At 42.5% G+C, this 18,200-nt stretch overlaps 1 protein-coding gene across 2 annotated transcripts; it reads right to left on the reverse strand.

Moving 5' to 3' along the window:
• Nucleotides 1-765: 765 nt before the first annotated feature.
• Nucleotides 766-17,617, reverse strand: LOC120408367 (corticotropin releasing hormone binding protein). 2 transcript variants are annotated; one of them, XM_039545217.1, is made up of 7 exons: nt 17,410-17,617; nt 16,870-16,963; nt 16,378-16,535; nt 12,132-12,342; nt 9,312-9,460; nt 5,698-5,815; nt 766-1,327 (listed from the first exon to the last, which is right to left on the reverse strand). In XM_039545217.1, the coding sequence occupies exons 1-7, from the start codon at nt 17,488-17,490 to the stop codon at nt 1,170-1,172; spliced, it is 969 nt and encodes a 322-aa protein (XP_039401151.1). In that variant the 5' UTR covers nt 17,491-17,617; the 3' UTR covers nt 766-1,169. The 2 variants fall into 2 exon arrangements, with proteins under 2 accessions (XP_039401151.1, XP_039401152.1); XM_039545218.1 differs by lacking the exon at nt 17,410-17,617 and having other exon boundaries at nt 16,833-16,896.
• Nucleotides 17,618-18,200: the final 583 nt, after the last annotated feature.

Below are 18,200 nucleotides of genomic sequence, written 5' to 3' on the forward strand. Positions count from 1 at the left end.
TGCCTGCCTATGGATATAGGAGCCTAATTTTAGGGACCCAGTATTAAAAATCTCAGCCATAATGTCACTAAGGCCTAAATTTAGCAGCAATACTTTCAAAGACGTGAAGAATTAATCGAGAAGTGCTCCTGAGATACACTTGAGATGGAGCCTTATTTTTCTAAGGTAGAATAATTTGTGTAATGCTGATATTTCAATATACTGTCACCCTTCTGAAAGCTGTACTTGGAATGCTAACACAACATTCCCCTCTTATAGGTAGGTAAAGGTCCAGGGACAAAAATATCTATATTTATAGGTACTTATACCCACACTTTCCTCATAGTGCCCACTTAATTATCTTTACTGTTTAAGGTTTTTAATTAACTATTAAATCGGTGCTTACTGTAAGTCTTCATATGGGTATGCAACAGTACAAACCGAATTTGTGGCCATAATGTTACTTTAATGCTCCAGTTTTACAGTGACAGATGTCCAAGATTATCATTTCCAACAAAACTGCACAAGATTTACAAAGTTAACCAGAGAGATAAACAGCTTCTCGAACAAATGCAACATAAAATTTTGCCAACACTTTGAATGTTTTTATTCATGTTTGGACTTGTGTAAGGAAAAGTTTCCATGCTACAAATGTTTTTATTAAAAACAAGTAAATAGAAATAAATAATAGTACATTTATAGTAATAAATAAGCAATCTTTGCATATACTAATAATGGATTTTCTATTATAAAACTGATGTTCATTCCTCTATATTTTTTCTTTTTGTGCGTGCATCTGATATAAAAAGATAAAGTTGCTAATTGAATTTGATATTAATTTGTAGTTTTTATGCGCGCTCAAACTAGCTACACAGAGGATTTTCGCCTCTGACCTTTTGAAATAATAAGTATATTGGGAACATAGTCTTCTGTTCTCTTTATTAATTTTGGATACAATAAAGGAACCCAAATATTGCACACAAAAAAAGTATGATGATAAATAGAAAGATTAACCCGTTAGGTAATTTTTCCTGATTGGTCATGGGAACAGCTGTTTAATATGAAAAAGATAAGGATGCTTATGCCGTAGAAAGTTTGATAATACTAGTTAGTTAAAATTAAAAGTACATTTTTTTTATCAACCAAGACCATATTTTTGCTAGCAGCGTGAAAATGCTTTGAATGGTTTCTCAAATACCAGGGAAGCAGAACTCCTCAATGCTATTCTCCTTTCTGTTTTCCAATTCATATTGGTCAAGCTGGTGATACTCAAATGACACACGATTAATATGCTTGCCACTGGATACCATTCGTAGTACAGTATTGTCACAGCCAATCTTCATTTGCGCTAATCAATAAAAAGATAGGGTTTTACATTATGTTAGGAATTACTAAATACAAATGCCTCACTTTCATAGTATAACATGCCTAAATAGACAGTTGAAAGTATCCATTCTTATATAGTAACTTTCTCGCTATGATGAACTTTTCACCCAGCTGACTGTAGAATGATGACACTACTGAATACAAGTGAAATATTAACAAAATTAAAAAATACATTTTTGTATTTTTATATTAATTTTTAAATGGTTTGACCAGTTCACCAAATGTTCTATTTACTAATACTAAATCCATATGTTATTTCCACCTGTCCCCTTTCTATATCTATACCCTGAAATGTATATGAATATTAAATACCATTGATAATAATATTTAAAGGAAACCATTCCCAACCATGGAGGTGTCATTAATAAACCATTTGTGAAATATTTCCTATTGAAAGAATGACAGTTTTTAGGTGGCAACACCAAGAAGATTCTTCCTAATGTAAAACGTGTGTTTAAATTCTAGTACAGCATGCCCAAATGGGAAACACTCACATTAAATTCAAAACCTAGAAAGAAGCTGGAACAAATTATTAATCAATTTGTAAACACCTGAAGAATAATAGGGTTATAAGGAATAGCCCAAGAACAAATCATGTCAAAGTAACCTAATTTCCTTCTTTGACACAGTTATTTGCCTAGTGGATAGGAAGAAAGCAATAGATGTGCTATATCTTGACTTTAGGAAGGGTTTTGACACAGTCCCACATGACATTCTCATAAGCAAACTAGGGAAATGTGGTCTAGATGAAATTACTATAAAATGGGTACACAATTGGTTGAAAAATCATACTCAAAGAGTAGTTATCGGAGATTTGCTATCAAACTGTGAGAATGTGTCCAATTGCATCCTGCAGAAGTCAGTCCTGGGTCTGGTACTATTCAATATTTTCATTAATGATTTTTATAACTGAGTGGAAAGTGTGCTTATAAAATTTCTGGAGGACAAGATTGGAATTCAAAATGACTTGGTAACTTGGAGAATTGATCTGAAATCAACAAGATGAAATTCAATAAAGACTAATGCAAAGCATGGCACTTGAGAAGGAAAAGTCAACTGCACAAATACTAATGGGAAATAACTGGCTAGGCAATAGTACTGGAGAAAAAGATCTGGAGGTTATAGTGAATCACAAATTGAATATGAGTCAACAATGAGATGCCATTGCGAAAAAGACTGATGTATAAATAGGAGTGTCATATGTAAGACACAGAAGGTAACTGTCCCACTATACTCATCACTGCTGAGGCCTCATCTGGAATATTGTGCCCGGTTTTAGGTGTCATACTTTAAAAAAGATTTAGGCAAATTGCAGAGTCCAGAGGAGAGCAATAAAAATAATAAAAGGTTTAGAAAACCTGAGCTGTAGAAGAAAGGTTTTAAAAAAGGCCATGTTTAGTCTCGTGAAAAGAAGACTGAAAGGGACCTGATAACAGTCTTCAAATATGTTAATAGCTGTTATAAGGAGGATGGTGATCAATTGTTCTCCATGTCCACTGAAGGTAGGACAAGACATAATCAGCTTAATCTGCAGCAAGAATGATTTGGGTTAGATATTAGAGAAAACTTTCTAACTAGAAGGGCAGATATGCTCTGAAATAGGTTACCAAGGGAAGTTGTGAAATCCCCAGCACTGGAGGTTTTTAAGAACAGGTTAGACAAACACCTGTCAAGGATGGTCTAGGTTTATTTAGTTCTGCCTCAGTGTTGGGTGGATGGACTAGACAACCTCTTGAGGTTACTTCCAGCCCTACATTTCTATGGATAGCTGATTATTTACATGGTTATTCCACCCCATTGGTTAAAAGGCATCAAGAGATCTGTGTTTCCATGTTGCATTACCAATGAGTAAAGATACGATTCTGTCATGGACATCATGGATTCCATGACTTTCTGGGACCTCCGTGACTTCTTCTGGAGCAGGGCTGCTGGAGCAGAGGCTGGGGTTGGGTCAGCCCCCACCACAGGAGAAGTGGCAGGTCTGGAGCAGCTGCAAGCCTCGGCAGTGCTCTGTTTATCATCCCTCTCCCCCAGGTATTTTTAGTAAAAGTCAGGGACAGGTATTGGGGTTCTGTGAATCTTTGTTTACTGCCCAGGACCTAAAAATACCTATGACAGAATCTTAACCTTACCAATGAGGGAATGTGTCATTTTCCTTACTATTAACCTTCCCTTATATCAAAAGGCAGTGCAAACATATCCCTCACGCTTTCCTCAATGCGTCACCTTTGAAATATACACCTTTGTGCTATCCCTTTTTCAGATCCCAAGCGTGTCCCTTCTAGGATGAACCTGAGCTCTAAGATGTCACGATTGTTCCTAAAGCTTCATAGCAGCACATTATGCTGAAACTAATCCATCCTGCTTCAAGCCAGTTCTATAGGATTTATATTGTTGCTCATCTCTTTTCCCATTCTCTCACCTGTCCTCATTTCTTCCATCCTCACACCTTTTCTACACTTGCTCCCACTCTTTCTCCATTTTCTTTTCCCCTGTGTTCTATTGTACCTTCTGCCTCTCTCTGTTTTCTTCCTCTGCTTCTCTCCCCTTCACAGATCAATCCTTTCTCCCTTTAACTTTTTTCCCAGTCCCTAGTCTTCATCCTGTTAAGTCCTCTGTGCACTCAGAGTTCCCACTGAAGTCAGTGGAACTTCTCAATATAGAGGTCCCACAGTACTGAACTCTGTCTTTCTCATTGCTTCTTCAGTTATTCTGCTGTATCTCTCCATATACCTGTGTTTTCCAAATATGCATTAGGAGTGGCATCAGGCCCCACACCTTGTCAAAGCTGATTGAGCCTGTTATTAAACCCTGCTTTGTGATGAGCAGCCCGAGGAGCAGTTTGGCATTAACCTTTGTAGAACTCAAAGTGGCCTTTTGTATTTGGAGGGAGCCTGAATCCACTGGCCTCCCAACCCTTCAGATTCATCCCGACAATATAGTACTGTATGATTTCCCTTTTTCTCATTAACTGGAGCACTATTTCACACTGTATTCAAAAGCTGCCTTGGAAACAATATTACCTCATAGGAGCACTCAGCGTAGGCTCAGTAACCTTTTTTTTTTTTGTCTGAGACTTTAATTCTGTTTGCTATGGTATAGAGTGGTTTTTCTCAAATGGTGGGTTGTGACCTCAAAGATGGATCATGCAAGGCAATTGGGGTAGGAGGAGGAGATGTCACGAGCTGCTAAATTACAATCTAAAGCAAAGAAAATCTTACTGCCCCGTACACCCTTACTCATCACGATCAAGAGTTTTCTGTCAACCTCTTGAATCACATATCCACAAAAGTACATTATATAGGCTTATTATTATCCCACATACATTTTTATTCTTTCTTTTATAGTAAATATAAGGAGACTGCAAAAACTTTTTACTTTGAATAACAGGTCATCAGCCTGAAAAGCTTGAGGTACGATGATTTCGAGCTTCTCTAACGTCCCGCATGTTAGAGGAAATTATGTAAGCAGTACATTTTTTTCCTTTCCAAAGGAAGAGAAGGCTCTTAGAACTAGAGCTGGGTGAAATTTTTAGGACAAAGCTTTTTCATCAAAAAATGTAGATTCAGGTCGACCGAAACATTTAGTTAGTTTATACTGAATTTACCAAATTTTTTCGTCCAAACAAAACAAAACAATCTGAAAAAATCAAAACGTTTTGTTTTGATGTTTTTAATGAAGCATTTTAAGTATTCAATTTCAAAATGACTTTTTGTTTTGTATCAAAGGTATAAGAAAGGTTTTAAAAGGTATTTAAAAACACCCTCAAATATTAAACATTTCATTTTGGGTTGGACAAAATATTTTGTTTGACCTGAAATGTATATTTTTAACTACTTCGGTTTGCCAAAATATTTTAAATATTTTGCTTTTGAGTCACCTTGAAATTATATATAACATATATATTTTCGATTTTTCAGTTCAATCACCAGACCAAAAAATTGCTTAATCACATCACACTCCTTGGGACTTTGAGTAACATACGAAGTACTCCTCCCCCTCCACTCAGAACTTGCCTGCCCTGTTTTGACCTTATCATGGTTGCTAGAACATCCTTCTGTTGCAGTCCTTATTGACTATCTGTAATAAGAATGAGTTGGTTTTTTTTTAATTGAAGCTTAACCCTGCTGTGGTTTCTAGTCTGTCCTTAGGTTCTCCATCTGGGGGCTGTGATACAGGAAACCTAAACGTACTGGCTGCAGTCTTAACATCTTTGATTCTCAGGTTCTGCTCCATATGAAGTACCCAGGCCCACCAGGAAATCAGATTTCTGCTGTACTCTATTGCTAATTAATTATTTCCTCATGCACAAATTTAAACAAAAGATCTCACCAGAACCATGAAAGGATTGGCACAGATCAGCTAGAGGGAACATCTTGGAGGGGTCTAATCCAGTTCCACCCAACAGCTCCACAAAATCTCCCACTCCTGCACAGCCTGTTGATGGTTTCTATAAAGACAGAGACAGAAGATACATTTTGAATATACTTAATAAATTAAATAGTCATTTAGATATCATTGAAGTCAATGGGAGTTGTGGGCGCTCCTGTAAAAATCAGGCCACTTTTGGCCTGTTTAATGCTCTAATTTGAAGTTAGCAAATTTAATTTCCTTAAGAGACCATGCAAGTAATCTGTAGATGGATTTTGCCAATAGGAGTACCCAATTACGGTTTTGGATCACGTTGGTTCTAGCAAACCAAATAATCCTATCAAAAGCAGTAAGATACTATAGCTGTGGTGCTGAAATATATTACCTTTGCAAAGTTTAGTCAATTAATTTTTGCTGCTAATATAATCCTAACTATAAATTCCACACCCACAGGGCTGTGCAAATAACTGACTTTTTGGTTCACTGGCAATTATGAAAAATAAAAAAATTAAAAATGTTTCAAGTAGACCCTGAAAACAATTTTTATTTATTTATTTATTTATTTTTGCAAACTGAAAAGTCAAAAAAATTGTTTGGGTTCAAATGAAATGTTCAAAACAATATTTCATTTCAATGTTGAGAGAGCGAGAGAGAGAGCGAGAGAGAGAGGAGAGAGTGCGTACCCCGCTCTGTTTCACCATCCCATTACCTTTCTAGGTAGTTGTCAGCGTGACAATTAACCAGGCTATGTTGTTCAATAAGTTCACTTATAATGAAAATATCAGGAAAGCACAACATTCTCCCTCCATTTTTCCCAAGTAGGGAGCATTGTGAAAGGAACAGAAACCCCATTTTAGCTGACCTAAAATCCACTGGGGCAGGGTGAAAGAGGATTTTGGAGCCAAACCCTCCCTGCAATCCTGGGGAAGCCTCTCAATACATTTTGGCTTCCACAGACTGAGGGAGCTGGGGAGAGTCTCTTTCTGCAGCTTCATTGTCTCACAAAACTGCGAAGATTTTATTCTGTGATTTAATGCTGACTGCCAGCATTACCTTATACCAACTCCCATTCTGCTACTTCAACCCATCGTAAAAGCTGTGCTCAGTTAGTTTCCACTATTACTTTTCCTGTTACAATCTCACGTCTGCCTGTTAATGATTAAGTCACACTCATTTTGCACACCACCATATGCCAATTTGGTGCAAATTACATTTTTAGGCAACTTCTGCCACCATTTATGTGATTGCAGGCCCAGAGACTTCAGTGAGACAAATGGGACTCCTTGTGGGACAAAAGAGGTGTGCATCTGTTGGCAGAATCAGATCCACAGGCATTTTCAGCTAGTTTATAATGGGCAAACTCTGTTTTTTCACTTAGGAGACCTACATTTATTGGGGGGTGGGGTTGCCCTGGCAACAGGGGCGGCTCTAGACCCCAGCGCGCCAAGCAGGTGCGTGGGGCGGCCGTTTCCCGGGGGGCGGCTCCCCTCTTCCCGCGGCTCCGGTTGAGCTCCCGCCGGCATGCCTGCGGCAGGTCCACCGGAGCCCGGGACGAGCGGACCTGCCGCAGGCAAGACTGCAGCGGGTCCCCTCTTCCCGCGGCTCCGGTTGAGCTCCCGCAGGCATGACTGCGGCAGGTCCGCAAGTCCCGGGCTCCGGTGGACCTGCCGCAGGGAAGAGGGGAGCCGCCGCGGGACTGGGGAAGGGCGGCGCAGCGCTCCGCGCTGCTTGGGGCAGCCTACTTTCTAGAGCCGCCCCTGCCTGGCAATAACCTAAGAACTATGTTTGGGGGAACACTCTCTCTCTCCTTGATTAGAGACAACCATGTAAATCCATGCAAGGAGGGTCAGTAAGGCAAGGTGATACATGGGTACTGGTTTGAGCTGGATCCTTTGAGATTTAAGATATGCAGTTTATCTACTGAGTCACCCAGGCTCCCATAAATGTTCTCTTTTTTTAAATTAAACTATCTCTGTGCCACAAACAAAACAGCAATGGTATAATCAATATATGATGAGAATTTATGAAGTGGTTAAAAATTATACTTCAAACTCCACAGACTGAACATTGCTGTTATCTGCATGAAATTCAATACCTTAGCTTTAATCATTTACTGTTCTTTCCCATACATTGTTTACAGCCAAATCTTGGCCCTATGGTGCTTGACATCATGAAGCTGGACAGAACCCAGGCCCCTTGCCTCAGGCTAACTCCATAGGTATGGAACACTATTGAAAACCTGTGGGCAAAGTAGCTCCTCAATGGACATCACATAGCAGCTACGTGGCTGACAAAACCCAGCCCCAGCCCAAGTGGCTGTCAGACCCCATCTCCATATGTCTCAGAGTATGTCTATGTTGCAATTAGTCATCCATGGCTGGCCTGTGCCAGCTGGCTCAGGCTCACACTAAAGGGTTGTTTAATTGCAGTGTAGACACTTGGGCTCAGGCAGGAGCACGGGCTCCAAGACCCTGCAAAGTGGAAGGGTCCCACAGCCCGAGCCCAAACATCTACACAACAATTAAACAGCCCTGCAGCCTGAGCCCGAGTCAACTGGCACAGGCCAGCCACAGGTGTCTAATTGCAGTGGAGACATATCCTGAGGCTATGACATCACCCTTACAAGCCCATTACTGTGTCACTAGGGAGCTCCAGAGAAGCAAAGAACCCCTCCAAATTCATGGAGAGGCAAGCAGGTTCCCCCACAGCTCTGTGATGGAAGAGCATAAAGAGGTTGCACAACTTGAAGATTATCAGCTGGTAGTTCTGCAAGGGAGCCAAGACAGGAGAAGCATCCCCTGGGACAAAGAAATCTGCCTCACTCCTCCCCCCAGTCTGCATGTTATGGGGGGGAAAAGGTTCTTTGCAGCTGTGGGTGTTCCTCCTGTTCTTGGAACCCTTTAGAACTAACAGCTGTTCATTGTTAGATTATGTGTGTGTAATCCTCTTAAACTCCTCCATGGCTGAGCTGTGGAAGAACCCGCTTGCCTCTCCATGCATTTGGAGGGGCTCTTTGCTTGCTCTGGGCCTTCCTCCTGCCGTATTAATTGGCTTAAATTATAAACGGGTCTTCTTGGGAAGACCTGTTGTGGTCCAAATGGGTTACTATGATCTTCAGAGGAATCCAGTAAGCAGAGTTTCCTCTGGTTGAACTCAAGGTACTAATTTTATACCATTTCCCTAGATTTCAAACCACCTCAGATTCAATTCTGCAAGTTAACAAGTCCCCTCCTACTGAAATAAGAAGGGGCAGAGGGGTCTCAGCACCTCATGGGACTGGATCCACTGTAAATAGATTCCTGCTTTTAAAGTCTGTCATTCTAAACACACCCGTAATCACACAATATGTGTTACCCTTTTGCCTGTTTAGGACCATCACTACTTGTTGCGTCAATGTAGATTGCATGCTCTTTTGAGCAGAAGCCCTTGGTTTCTTATGAGATGCCTAGCACATATAAGGGCACTCAACCTATTAATAATAGTAAATATACAAATGATACTCTGTATAACCTCTTTATCTATGCTACACTCCAGCTGAAGACAGTAACTTACTATGACACAAACAAACAACTCACCTTTAAATGGAGGCTATTTAAATGTCCCAGTATAAGGTCAGATATTTTTATCACCACTGGATAGATTATGGAAAAACTGCAGTTTCTGTGCTGATGAGGAATTACCATGGTAAACCTTCCAGTAGGGGTCTGAGAGATGACATTGCAAGCTTTAGCACAGGAAAAAGATACAGCATAATTATTTGGACAGTAGTCACAATCTGCATACAGCAAAGACGTAGACCTCCAACTGTATTCTAGACACTTTCGATGTAATTGTAGCTCACAGGCCAAACTCACAGGGCCAGATTCTGCCCTCTAGGACCTCTGCTGACTTCAGCAGAGTTATTCTGTTTTACAGCTGGTGTAATCGTGAACAGAATCTGGCCTGCATGCGGTGTCATTAAACTCCCAAAATAGGCCAGTCTTCCCTGTTCACTATATCCCATTTTCTCAAATAATGGATGCTATCAAAGAACAATTCATTTTATTACTATTTATTATAAATAGAATGCTGAAAAGAGATTCACTCAGCATTTCCTTTGGCTACATGGTGTTGTTCTCTAGCAATTGCCAGCATATCACTCAGAATGTAATATCACATGCCAAAGAACTTGAAGAAATTCCTTTTAGCTGAATATTTTAGACTACGTCTACACTGTAGTTGGGGGTGTAATTAGAAGGTTTTGTAGATTATCTATGCTACCTTTAATCTAGCTAATCTGCTAAAAATAGCAGTGAAGACGCAAAGGCTTGTGGTTTAGGGCTTGTCTACACTTACAGTGCTGTTTTGCTTAGTGAAGACACTACCTATGCCGACGGAAGAGCTTCTCCCATTGGCGTAGGTACTCCATCTCCTCAAGAGGTTGTAGCTATGTCTACGAGAGAAGCCCTCCTGTCGACATAGTGCTGTCCACATTGGGTGTTAGGCCAGGATAACTATGTCGCTTAGACGTGTGAATTTTCCGCACCCTGAGTGACGTAGTTATACCAACATAAGTTTGTAGCATAGACCAGGGCTTAGCTATACTTGTGGGACATACAAGCCTGCCTGCCCTTCCCAGGTACATCATTGCATTGCTAGCCCTCACTGAAGCCTGAACCACCACAGCCTCACTGCTATTTTTAGCAAGCCGGCTAGATTAAAGGTAGTGTGGGTACATGTACACGAGCTGCAAATCATTCCCGACTGCAGTGTAGATGTAGCCTTAGACCTGATCCTGCAACTGACTCTGCCTGGGTTGACTCTTGTATCCTCATGGAGTCCAACTGACTTCAGTGGGGCTCTGCATAGGAGCAGGGGTGTGTTAGGGATTAAGACCTAGCTCTTTGGTCAGTACTGAATAATAAGATAAATATTACATGAAGCCCCCAAGCTATTATCTTACATTATATAGCTACTAAAACATTCATTGACAGCCATGTTCTGCCCCCACTTACTCACATTGAAATGGAGCCCATTGAAACCAGAGAAGATGAATATTGGTTTTATTTTAAATTCTTCATTAAATTGAGAGATTCAGTGGCAGCTTCCCTTGTGTCTCAGTGACACAGAGCAGCAATTGTTTTTGGCACACTTGTTTCTGCCATATTAAAGATCCTATATTTTCATTCCAAGGAATCTTTCACCTTTAAAGAGGATTTATTCTAATGTATGACTCAGGCATTGTCCCTAGAGCCACACAGAACCCGTTGTGTGCAGCCCACTCCCACCCTGCTCGATCCTACAGGGAACCCAGGCTCTAGTTCAGGGTCCACCCTGTGGAGCAGGAAACTGGATGAGCTGAAGAGAGAAGTGAGTGGAACCGGGGAATACAGGTCTTCCCCTATCCTGGCCCTCGGTGTTATATTGTCATTTCCTCAGAGCAGTCACAGGCAGGGGCAGGCTCCAGAGGAACCATGCTGCAGAGAAGCGGCACTAGGTATCAGAGCCCACATGGAAGCACAAACATCCCAGAGATCATCCAGATTTGGGGTCAGCCCCCACAGCCTTTCATATGGGGAGGGAGGAGATTAAACCCTCTCTTTCCATGGGGGATCCTCACAGAGAATTCCTTCCTCTGAGTTTCCACCTATGCACAGGATGGTTTGGGCCTATAATATAAAGTAGGGCATATTCAGTGTGGGTAAGGGTGGCAGAATTGCACTCTGAGTTAGCATGTTTATCAAATAAATAGTAACTGGACTGGGTCGAATAGTACTTGTCAAATAAACTGTTTTCTGAATTTTGTGCTGTGTTTTGAGTAAATTATTTTTCATTTGGTCAGTTTATAGACCTGTGCAGATCATTTGAAAACACGGCTATAGAGTAATTTGGCAAAATTCACCACATATTTCAAATAACATATTTGAATATTTTTCTCATTGCCTACCCTGCTCTAGTTATTTGCCAAATTTAAGATCCTTAAAGTAATACCATTTACTCTTATTGGATATATTAACATTATAGATTGGAACAAATCTTCTTTGAAATAAAAATTCCTTGGATCTTACATATAGCAGGCATTCTTAAAAAATCTCTCATATTTCACTGACTTTCTCTCTTAATGTGAGACACAAGCTTAGGCTATATTGGTTATTTCTGAATCAGGTCCTCAGCTGGTATAAATTGTCATAGCTCCATTGAGCGATGTCACTTTACAGCAGCTAGGAATCTGGTTCTCTCTGTCTATCCATTTACTGAAAAGTTCAAAATGATTTCAGAGAGAGTGGTTTTAAGTTTACCAGCTTCTTTTCAACTGTACTGCTTCATAATGCTTCATAATGATTGGTGCTTTTTGGTTCCTAATCCAAATGTAGCCCATCTGACAATCCAAGTGGCAATATGAAAATCAGACTTACGGAAGAGGTTGGCATTTTTCTTTATTGTAAACGTAAATCCATTCCCAGGTTCATGAACCCTGAAGAAGATCATCGCCACATTCTGGGATGACCTGAAGCTCCTTCGGATGTTGCCGCTTTCGCAAAAATCTATGTATCTTTCTGAAGTAGGGAGAGGATGGTCCAAAGAACTAGGAAACTTCTCACCTTTGAGTATCCAGCCATCAAATATCTACAGGGGTTCAGTGATTCAAAGAACAGTTCAGGTTTGTTACCATTCTGTCAGCAGTCTCCAGATGTGTCAAAGATTACAGAGTGTAAAAGATGTAAAAGAGGCTCCACTATAGAGTTTTCCTCTAAAGGTGGAGTTTGAGAGTGAGATTTTCAAAAGCACATAAGAGAATTAGGAACACAGGACCCATTTATTTTTAATGAGCTCCTAACTCCCCTAGATGGTTTTGAATAACCAACCCTGAAACATGAAACTTCACACTGATCCTTCCTACAATGATGCCACCACTTCAGTAAGGAATACAAACTTGCATTTTACAAATCTTTGGCAGAATTCAACCCCTCCGCTCATATTTAAACATTAAAGGGATTAAAAACCAGTCCTTCCTGACATTTTTACAGAGGGTCTTGTGTTTTTCAGACTCCTCTGCCTTCGAAGGCAGTGCTTATGGACTTGATATATCTCATAATGCTTTGTGCTTCTGGAAATAATATCAGATCTCCTGGGGGATCAATGCTAAAAGATGCTGAAAGATAACATTATATTTTGCATGGTGGCAGCTGACAGAACAATGCATCTTCACAGCCAACATCCATTCTCTGAAGTTTTCTGCCTGGCTTTGCTGCCCTACCTGCTGCTGCTCCTCATCCTCTGTGCATCCTATCTCTCTGCTTCCAGAAACCTGCTACCACATCTTCTCTCTAGTTCCATAGCTATCCTCTTACCAATCCCTCACCCTTGCTGAATCCATCTCACCTTCCCCCTCGCCCCAAACAGCCTTCCAATTACCTGTGAAGGTTTGACAGCCAGAGTTTCAGTCCAACAAGCCTGGAAAGTTTGAGTGGGATTCTGAGGAACTGAGTGTGTGCTGTGTTGTGGGTGGTTGTGTGTTGGAGGTGAAAGAGTGTTCATGGAAGTCAGGAGTCTGTGAATGTACTTGAGCACTCTATACTTCTGGGAGTAAGGTCTGTGAATGGTGTCTGATTGGGATTCTGATGCTGCTTTACCTGGTGATCACCTTGGTTTTTGTTGGCTGTGCTGGGAGGAAAGGCACTTGTGCAGCCTTATCAGCAATTTAACGACCTTTCTTGTATGGGTAGGTATTGGCCCCACGTCAAAGGCACAGAAATGCAGCTGTATTCTAGGTCAGAGAGTGACTAAGTATTTTAAGATTATATAGAGTTCTATCCTGCAAACTCTACTTGTGAGTAGATGACTGCTTCCATGAATAAAGGTTTTCAGAATGATGTTCTCAGATGGTAAGGTCCTATTTATACTTCAGGGACATGTACCATGTGTTCATATTATTTACATTTATATTATGGTAGCCACAGAGGAGTCAGCCAGATCAGGTCTCATTGTGCTAGGCATTGCACAGACACCAAGTAGTAGGTATTCCCTTACCCAAAGAGTTTACAATCTAAACAGATAACACAGAACAGGTGGGTGAGCAAAACAAGTGGATGGCGGGATGGGCTAACAAAAATAATATGCTAGCTGTATGAGTGGTCCTTGGCCAATGAGTAGTAATAATCTCAATTTGCCACCTGCCTCACTCTTATTCTCATTCTCATTCTGTGTCTTGCTCAGTGCTCGTCATATCTTATGTACCTAAAAACAATGCTTATATTAGCTATCATCTTCTTGGTAATTGCTACAAGTAGATCTTGCATTATAATCCTAACCCAGAAATACCAAACCACCTCAACTAGTAGTTGATCTGTTGATTTTTTTGACACCAGGTGTTTAGTCCAAAACCACCAATGAAATTAGAATAATCTGTGTTTCTATAGTCTCTGTGGTTAAAAGAAAGTAACTGCTGATGTTTCAGTCAATGCATAGAAGATAAATGTTTAGGCTATACTTTTCCGAGGGGTAGTGTTGGTTGTATTTAACGAAGAGAAGCTGGAGTGAGAAGCCCATGGTTTAAAACTATAATTGTATTATTATTATTATTATTATTATTTATTATTCCATTATTATTACTGTTCCATTATTACTAAGCCAAGCTTTTGACTGACCTCATCTAGCATCAGCGTCAAACACATGTCACCATCTCAACATCTAACTATTAATTACTTTGATGCCTCTGCCTTTTTCCACTTGGAATGTTTTAATGCTCATTTTTAATTGGATAGAAGACATTCCTGAGCCCTGGCACTTCAGCTTGAAAAATCAGCATGATAAATATTCAGTGAAGAATTCCTGCCAGTATTACTGCTTGTGCTAGGTCAGACCTTTTTCTTTCTGTGCCTTTCCTTTTAATGAGGGAGACGCAGTAGGTGAGGTAATATCTTTTATTGGACCAAGGGTATAAATTTTGGAGCTTCATAGAGCTCTTCTTCAGGTTTGGGGAAGGGTATCCAGAGTGTCCCAACTTGTATTTAGCTTAGGCATGCTGTCAACTTTCCCCAGACCTGAAGAAGAGCTCTGTGAAACTCCAGAGCTTGTACCTTTCACCAACAGAAGTTGGTCGAATAAAAAATATTGCCTCATCCACTTTGTCCTTTTCTCATCCTGGAACCAACTGGACTACACCATTTCCTTCTCATCTCACTCTGAGGCTTGTGCTGACCACAGAAGAACATGACAGTAAACATGGCATCAAATATGCCCTTACAGTGTTCTGAGAAACTTTGTGAGAACATTTGTTCTGGCTCTGACAAACAATAAAGTACCTGCACTGCAATTAGCTTAACTGAGCAACTACCCTTTGAGAGCTGATTCACTTGTCTTCTCATTCCTTTACTCAGCAAGCCATTACATGCTTCAGGGGTTTTCATGTAGAGCTCTTAGATGCTAAGGGCCCAGATCCTGCAAGCGTTTAGTGAGGAATCCTTATGCTTATAGGAAAAGGCTTTCTTACCTAAGGATCAGGGCCCAGATCTTCTAGAGCAGCAAATCCTTATCAAGTGGCTACATGTGAGTGTTAGAATATAAGCAGGTAAAGCTGTTTGTAAGAATTGTGAAACTCAGAGTGTAGGCTGCAGGAAAATCCACGAAGGCCCCTAGTGAAGTTCTGTCTGAATTTTTCTGGCCCAGCAGGAAAGGTCCAGTGTCAAATGCCATGGCTCCACAGGAAGTCCCCAGTATCACTTCTCCCCTCCCCTAATATCACTCACTGGTAATGTGACACCGGTGGAGATCCCAAGGTGGGAGAGACTACAAAAGAGTAATACAGCGGGGATCTGTATTTCCACTGGGAAGTCAAAAGTCCAAGGCGTGGCTTGGTTCATTCCACACCTCCTCCTTATTTCCTCTCCTCATCCCCAGACCCCTTCTGAGAAGGATGGGATCTGCACGTGTATAGCCCCCTCCCATGTTAAGATTAGGGGGGCCCATGAGGTCAAGACACTGGTACTTTGAAGCCTCCCCTGGTTTCATTAACTGAATTAAGTACTTGGTGAAAGTTTCTCCCTGGTGTAAGGCCATTGAACTCAGAGTTTTCCAGTGACGTTTTCTTCGTTCTGGAATATAATTGACCATGAATCATGAAGTTCATTCTGTTTAAACGCTGTGAAAAGCTCCATTGGAGCCATTTAAAAGAAAGAATGTACCAAGCCCCTCATCAGTAAACTAAAGCTAAATAAATGCCTGTGCAGTGGAAATCCTCTGAGAGCTACAGTAACATCCACAGCATTCGTGTGATTCATCGTGTTACAAAAGCAACAACAAAGCAACACTAATGAGGGGTGAGAGAGCAACTGGGCTTCTCTTTTAAACTAGTCACATGAAAACGGGGAGGAAGAAATAGCCGGGGGTCCTCTGTGAAAGTTCTGAAATGTTTGCACTGCGGTTTAACAAGGAACTCCGCCTGCATCGTGATCAGCTCTCACAGGGGGAGAGTTTCAGAAACGCCTACGGGATTTAGGAGCACAAGTACCAATGACAGTTACTTTTTAAACCCCTAAAATATACATACACACGCACACCCATTTCCCCTCCACCCCCCACCCCCCACCCATAAATGCAATGTCCTGTGCCTGGCTAGTGTACGGAGGATACGAGTATCACCAGGCGCTGCCAGCCTCCTACCTTCAGGAAATCTCCCCCTTGGCAGTCAATATTGACGAAGTCGTAGTCTAGTGTGATGAGCTCCTCGGGGTCTCCTATGAAGAAAGCGGCACAGTGCAGCTGGGGCTGCGCGGCGGTGAAGGTGAACTGCCCCTCCACGCTCAGCATGTCGATGCACCCTGGAGAGACGGAGACTGCAGCTGAGCACCGCTCCCCGCAGGGAGACCCGCGCCCAGCTCCCTCTGACCGTGCCGCAGAGAGACACCCCCGGCCACCCCCACCCCCCGGGGAGAACTGAGCTGGGGGGAGTCGAGGCTGCTCGGGCTTAGACCTCCGTGCCCGGGGTCCAGGCTGCCCATCCCATCTCCCACTCCCTTCAGCCAGGAGCGCCCTGCTGACCCCGGATCCCCCACGCCCGGGCCGAGAAACGCACCCTCAGCCCCCTGCCCCCAGGGTCCCCCGATCTGAGCTCTCACCGGGGCTCCCCCTTAGCCGAGACGCGAAGAAACTCACTGAGCGCCCGATGGTAGAGCTGCCTGCCTGCCAATTCCCGCTTCAGGTCTGCGCTGAGGAGCAGAAAGGGCTCGTCCTCACCAGCACCCCTCGCCTGGGGAAAGGAAACACTTGGGCAAGAAGAGCCTGGGCCAAGGTGAAATGGGCTGATGGCAGCAGCCCCCCCCCCCGGGCCTGTACCCCCCTGAAACAGGTGTCAGAGAATGGCAGCCCGCCCTCCTCCAGAGCTTTGTCTGAAACTTCCTGCCTGTCGCGGGTGAGGCAACCAGCTCCAGAGGGGACCAGAGCTGGAGAGAGAGCGCGAGCAATCCAGATGCACGGTGAATCAATGCCAGCAGACTGCGGAAAGGAGCACTAGCTGCGGGAATGGGGGAGAGGAACTGCTTCCCTTAATGTTACCTCTAGTCTGCTCCTAAGGATTTGGAAGGGAGGGGGGGGGGTAGAGGAGACAGACAGGATGCCCTAAACCTGGAACTGCAAGTTGGAAGAAGGCAGGAGAAGGTGTGATGAGCTGTGATAGGTGTCAGTTGCATTGCTCACCTCTAGGTATCTGGTTTCCCCCTTGAGGGCAGCCAAGAAGATCAGGATGCAGTGGCACTGAAGTCTGAAAGCAGAAGCCATGCTGGCACTTCCTCTCTGGTCCCTGCTTCTCTCTCACTGTCTAAGTTTTCTTTCTTGTCTGTGCTGATAGGCAGCAGCCTGTGGGGTTCCTTTGACAGACCCTTTTTATAGAGCTGTTGGGAGGGGAGGCACTTGGTCCCTGTACTGCTAGGAATTCAGTTACCATTGGTTACCCTATCTCAGTGACAAAGTACGTGGGTATGACGAGGGTCCAAATCACAGCCACACATTTCCAAGCCAGTCTAGCTCTTCTCATTGGCAACTGTCTTTTCTACTTACCTGTCTGGCATAGTTAAACAGCTACAGGGAGAAGCGCAGTGTCCCTCTGCACCTACTAAACGTGGGATTGATAGTTAGAATTAGCCCAACTATCCAAAGGCAAACAGGAAACAAAGAGCCTCCCCACATCTCTCTCCCCTTACATGGAATTTCACAGCACATCCAGGAAAGGCAGCAGCAGCATCCCACACTGAACCAGAACCTGTTCCTACGCTATGTTAACTGGACCCTCTGAATGCATGCATGTCTGCAATGCTATCAGTGCCTACAAGGGCTCTTACCAATTGTTTGCTAGACTATGAGATGCTTTGCATAGTGTTATATGAACATTAATTAATTATCCTTCACAATGCCCTTGTGAAGGAGGTAGGTAAATGGGGTCTCCTCTCCTAGAGATGTAAAAGCAGGTGCATACTGCATAGAACAAGGTC

Source organism: Mauremys reevesii, linkage group 6 (genome assembly GCF_016161935.1).
Source record: "Mauremys reevesii isolate NIE-2019 linkage group 6, ASM1616193v1, whole genome shotgun sequence".
Taxonomy (NCBI): Eukaryota; Metazoa; Chordata; order Testudines; family Geoemydidae; genus Mauremys; species Mauremys reevesii.